Consider the following 5,473-nt stretch of genomic DNA (forward strand, 5'->3'; position numbering starts at 1 on the left):
AAATAGTTGAAAAATATCCGATCATACTAACGGTTGCTCCAAAATAAAGAAAAAAATGAGTTTTATTCCGTCAAGTCCTCTAAAGTTTATGGATCCAACCTGTAAAGTTTTTATTACTAAACTCACTATAATTAATTATGAGTTTGGAATCTAATATTTGTTGAACTTTGGAATCTCATTTTCTCAAATAGCTAGAATAATAGATTTTATAAAAAAAAATATATATATATAAATTACTTTTTTGTCGAAAATAATCTCTCTACGATCTACCCTCCCCAAACCCCACTTTATGGAACTACATTGGGTATGTTGTGTTGGCTTTAAGTCACTAATGTGCTTAGCCACCCTTGATTAGCTTCTTCTTGTTTTCCTTTACATTAAATGCATACTATTATTAGTACTAGTAATAGACACCACACATAATTGAAAACATGAAATCACTATTCAAGGATAATTTGTCCCTTGCAATTTACAGGATTGAGATGAACAAAATCATGATGGAAAAACATTGAGATCATAGTTTAAGCAGAAAGTTTTCCTTTTGGAAAATTCTATATTCATCTTTTTACAACAAACCATTCCCCCCACAGAGTTACAAATTACATACAGAGAAGAACAATGAGAGACATTGACCATAAAATCCATTTCAATTGAGAAATAGATTTTCGTTAGTGTGTAAAAGAGTTACAAATGAGAGAAATATCTTTCTGACTATTCCAGAGGTACTTGGTTTGGTAATGTTGTAGTCTTTCTTAAGACATGCTTCCTGCAGCGCTCAAATATGCTGTCGTAGATCAAATCAAATTGAACTCCAGCTCTTTCGCGATTCACAACAAAAAGAATGTGGTCACCTTCTATAATCTTATAGTACCTGCACAGCAGAGGAATTATCAATACTGCTTCTTTTGAACACCATCATGTCAACACGAGTGATAACCTAATTGGCATGTGTTGCTCGGACTCTCCAAAATGTTGTTGTACCCGTATCGGATCCTTAAAAATGCACTACTTTTGGAAGATCCGACACACACCCATTAGTATTTTTAAAGACTCCGAGCAACATATGATGGAAGCATAAGATGAGGACTGTCTAGTTAATCTATGGATACAGAATCTGACTGGTCACCTACCATATGCCAGGTCGCAACGGCTGGCAATCAGAATCTTTAATAACAAGGCGACTCGGGTGTTCAACTGGAAAACGAGGGTGTGTCATAGATATGGTGTTGAGAGCACCGTCATTGTCCCACCAATCCTCATCCCTGCATGTATTAGATGAAATAAAAGCAATGAGATGAACCAGTTATTTGTCGTTTCATAATGCTTTCACATATGATGATTACTTTGAGAATACTTAATGGTGCATTTGAATAACTGGTTTTGAAAATTATCAGATAATAAACTTATGACTCTAAACTGATCGTAAACGGATTGTCCTAAGGAGGGGAATCTACATCTTACTAAGGAAATTAAACAAAAAGTTTTGAGGTAATAAAATTAGGAGAACCGGAAATCAACTGAAAGCGATGTTACAAGATCTCTATTTTGTCAGAGTGTACATCAGCCCACAACCCACAAGAACTTGTCATGAGAATATAACCCGGTGGGGGTAGGATCTCAGTGCAAAGCAGCAAGGCACAACACAGAGTCCCTCTCAATTACGATACTCGATACTTTAAGAAAATTTTCACTAATGGAGTTTTGAGATCTTGCAGACTAATTAGAAAAAAAACTCAAGTGAATAGGGCTTGTGGTATAAAGTGTCTTCATTTATCTAAGTAGATGGCAACAGAGGAGTAATAGACACGAACCTATAGCCCTTATACGGAGGAGAAACATCTTGAGGATGCCGCCATTGGCTCATTTGCAGGACTCTAATGAATAGCAGAGGATGTATCCCCAGAATGCCAGAAGGAACTGCAAGTCCCGTAACTTTCGTGGTATGCTTGGTAGCATAGCTGAAGTAGTATGTTTGCGGAAATGTACGTAAGTGTCTGTTCAACTTGATTGACCCCTGGATGGTAAGATCAGGAAGTATCCAGTCCCCTGAAGCAAATGGACCAGCATTCCCTAAAAGGAAATCAAGAAGACCCCGGATACCAACTTTCCTCCAGGTCATACTGAAGTGATCAAACCCAAAGTTGTAATAGTCCTTCATCCAGGGAATGTTGAGCCACTCATAAACTATTACTCCAATGCGGCAAAGTTGGAGCAAACTTATGGACATTAACGACTTCCCATCTTCAGGTCTGTACAAGAATTCAGTTAAATTCAGCAAATACAGTTTTACAAGTCTAAGTAAACTGGTCAAAACATAAAACTAAAGAAAGCTAAAAACAGACAATAGCTTTGACAGCAGAATTCATGCAAATCATCATAATATAACTGAGTAATTACATGTTCTATGCATTGGGTGCCTCCTCAAGTACTATGTACTCAAAAATCATATAGGAACCCGACATCAAAGCTAAAAACATGATATATTAACTCAGAGTTAGATCAAATTTATAGTTGAGGAATCACTTCCAGGGAATTGTTCAAATGGAAATAATAGATCAAATAAGGTTAAACTGCAGTAAGTAAAAACTATCAGAAACTCACTGCATTCCATCGAAGTATGTTCTGGTTGTCCCGTTGAGTGCTCCAGATAATGATGTTATGCTTAAGACCCAGTTCTCTGAAGTGTTCTCATAACCCTTGAATGCCTATCACAGTAAGTTTAATGTTAACATTGAACAGGTTATTTTAGGTGTCACAATTTTTCAATTGAACATGCACTAATTTACCTTGTCAGCCAGCATCTGGTGCAGAACTCGAACAACCTGTGCTCCAGCTGAATGCCCCACAAAATGAATAGGGTGATCTTCATCCCACTCGGGGTAGTGCCCTGCTTCATTTTTTGTCAGGAAAGCAAAGTCGTAAGGTTAGATGGAAATATGATATTCCCTTAATGGCTTAGTTTGACTGGCACAAAGTTTAAGGAAAGAAAGAACGATTTTTGAAACATGTGATCTTAAACATGTCATAACACTTGTGTGGCTATATAAAACTCGTCATTCATTAGTATAAAGTGAAAAGTTCAAGTCAATTGTTTCAAAATTTAGAAATGTGTAGTCATTTTCATAACAGACTCAAAAGGAAATAAATCATTGGGAGTGAGTGATATAGATGAAATAAAAAGATTTTGACCTTGTTCATAAACTCGTCCATATTGGGAATGTCTACAAGCCTTACTGTGTTCCTCCCCATAATCAACCTGCCCTCCTTTCAAATAATAGAACAATTCACGAGCCCTGAATTAAAAAATCCATCAGTTGCAAAAACTATAGAACAAGAAGCAACAGTATAACTAATGACATATGTGACAATCTCATCTAAAAGTTTAAGCTATTTGGGAAAGCACATTTTTATTTATTTAACTATGTATTCAAAACGCTATGAGCTTGAAGTTCAAATAACTATTAGAGTTCCTAGATCTCCTCGTAAAGCTTGTTGGAAAATCCGTTTGTTTAGATGTATTATTATTCATATGAAGTGAATAGCTCATCCTCAAAAAGTAGCTCATGAAGTGAATAGCTTATCCTCAACCAACTTGAGACGCTTCTTAACAATAACACAAAACAGCACAGAGAAGATAATTAATCATAAAATCCAAAAAGAATTTAGAAAAAATATTCACCTGTCGTATATGCTAGTTAGCGAACCCAAATCTGGAACAAGAACCCTGTCACCCTTTTTCTCTGCACCAGCAAAATACGAAAGTCCTCCCAATCTCTACAAAAAAAGGAAAAAAAATAATTACATTTCCAAGCCCACATAACAATTAGAACAAATAAGTGTAACATTAGTATAGGGAAGAAAAAAGGCCAAAGTCCCCTCTACATTATTCGAAATCGAGCAATTTTATACTCTGGAGCTAGAAAAAGGTCCAATTTTTACCCTTGACCCCTAACGGAACTCCAACTTGAGTAATATAAAACCGTAATCAAAAGTTGAAGCATAAATTTTGACCCTTTTTCTCGAATAACTTGAACACGTAGAGTCCACTCATTTCAAGATGAAGCTCCATTAATGGCAATGACAAATACGAGACGACTTGTTAATAGCAAGGCTATGAATGAACCAAAAGTGCAACAGATGACAAAATTGATCAATTTCCTATAGTACGTGGACAAATTAGGGGAAAGCCTGATTAAATTTTGACCCTTTTTCTCGAGGAATTTGAACACATCGATTCCACTCATTTCAAGCTGAAGCTCCGTTGAAGGCAATGACAAATACGAGACGATTTGTTAATGACAAGACTATGAATGAACCAAAAGTGCAAAAGATTAACAAAATTGATAACTTACTATAGTACAAGGACAAATTAGGGGAAAACCCAAACAACAACAACAATAACATACACAGTTTAATCCACAAGTGGGGTGTAAAAGCATAGAGGTTTTCTAAAAGACTATCCTCTCAAGTGAAGCAAAAGAGAAACGAGGCAAAGAAAACAACATGTAATAGTAAAATCAAAGAATACAAACAATAGGGGAAAACCCCAAAACCCCTCGAAGAAATGTGAAAATGTGAAAAAAGGGGCATTTATCCCTTTGCCAAAAACCAAAGATTCCATGAACCAAAACTACATTAAGCAGCTTTATTCCTATATTGTGAAAGTAGAAATGTTATTTCCGATAGACTCATCTCGCAAAAGAGAAAAGCAAAAGAGAAAAGAACAATAGCAACCACAAATATTAAGATAAAGTAATGAAAACAACGTGTAATAATAAAATCGAAGAATACTAATAATAGGGGAAAACCCCAAATGTGAAAAGGGGGTATTTACCCCTTTGCCAAAACCAAAGATTCCATGAACCAAAACTATAGGAGGCAAATCTTTTGAACTCTTTATCACTTTGTTACCCTCAAAATTTGTCTTGAAAATCCAATTGCTCAGAGACTGAGAAACATCACCAGCAACGGCTGTGCTAAATAAGTAAAACCCATAACTCAAATGAACCAAAGAACTCACAAACAGCTCTGTCAATTGAAATGCTGTTGCCCACCATTTCACTATCATTTTTCTACAAAATTCTTAGTGAATATTTCTCAAATAAAAATTGTAAAAAAATGCTCAAACTGAGAGAAAACAAGAACACCCCACAACTTTTCAAAGCCCCCCAAATGAATTAAAACAGAAAAAAATGGAGTCTTTTTTTTTTCTTCAAAAATGGTGATTCTTGGAAAGTTGGGAATGGAAAGAAGGAAAAAAAAAACACGTTTGGGTCTTGTTTTCTTTTGGGTTTTATAGAGTTTGTTGAAAATTGTTTCCACCACTTTCACGTTTTCAAAATTGACCAATCAAATCCTTGCAATGTTTTGTTAATAGGAAGAAATAGGTGTTTATAGCCGTTACGATATACTCATCTGAGCTGCAGGAACATGTATATACGAATACGAGAATTTCTACCTTGTTGAATAAGAA

The 5,473-nt window shown here is 35.5% G+C and overlaps 1 protein-coding gene across 4 annotated transcripts; it reads right to left on the reverse strand.

Annotated features, from left to right (window-relative positions):
- Positions 1-423: 423 nt before the first annotated feature.
- LOC129887928 (uncharacterized) lies at positions 424-5,253 on the reverse strand. 4 transcript variants are annotated; one of them, XM_055963176.1, is made up of 8 exons: positions 4,835-5,253; positions 3,680-3,774; positions 3,190-3,293; positions 2,787-2,887; positions 2,602-2,705; positions 1,812-2,249; positions 1,131-1,262; positions 424-871 (listed from the first exon to the last, which is right to left on the reverse strand). In XM_055963176.1, the coding sequence occupies exons 1-8, from the start codon at positions 5,066-5,068 to the stop codon at positions 712-714; spliced, it is 1,368 nt and encodes a 455-aa protein (XP_055819151.1). In that variant the 5' UTR covers positions 5,069-5,253; the 3' UTR covers positions 424-711. The 4 variants fall into 4 exon arrangements, with proteins under 4 accessions (XP_055819151.1, XP_055819154.1, XP_055819152.1 ...); XM_055963179.1 differs by lacking the exon at positions 4,835-5,253 and adding an exon at positions 4,407-4,526; XM_055963177.1 differs by lacking the exon at positions 4,835-5,253 and adding an exon at positions 4,353-4,526.
- Positions 5,254-5,473: the final 220 nt, after the last annotated feature.

Source organism: Solanum dulcamara, chromosome 4 (assembly GCF_947179165.1).
Source record: "Solanum dulcamara chromosome 4, daSolDulc1.2, whole genome shotgun sequence".
Taxonomy (NCBI): domain Eukaryota; kingdom Viridiplantae; phylum Streptophyta; class Magnoliopsida; order Solanales; family Solanaceae; genus Solanum; species Solanum dulcamara.

Excerpts from the sequence above, each read along its gene's own strand:
- LOC129887928 (XM_055963176.1), bottom strand. The coding sequence starts at position 5,068 with ATGATAGTGAAATGGTGGGCAACAGCATTTCAATTGACAGAGCTGTTT. Across the intron at positions 2,888-3,189 it reads TGGACGAGTTTATGAACAAG|GGCACTACCCCGAGTGGGAT; the intron begins GTCAAAATCTTT and ends AAAATGAAGCAG. Across the intron at positions 1,263-1,811 it reads CCTCCGTATAAGGGCTATAG|GGATGAGGATTGGTGGGACA; the intron begins GTTCGTGTCTAT and ends TAATACATGCAG.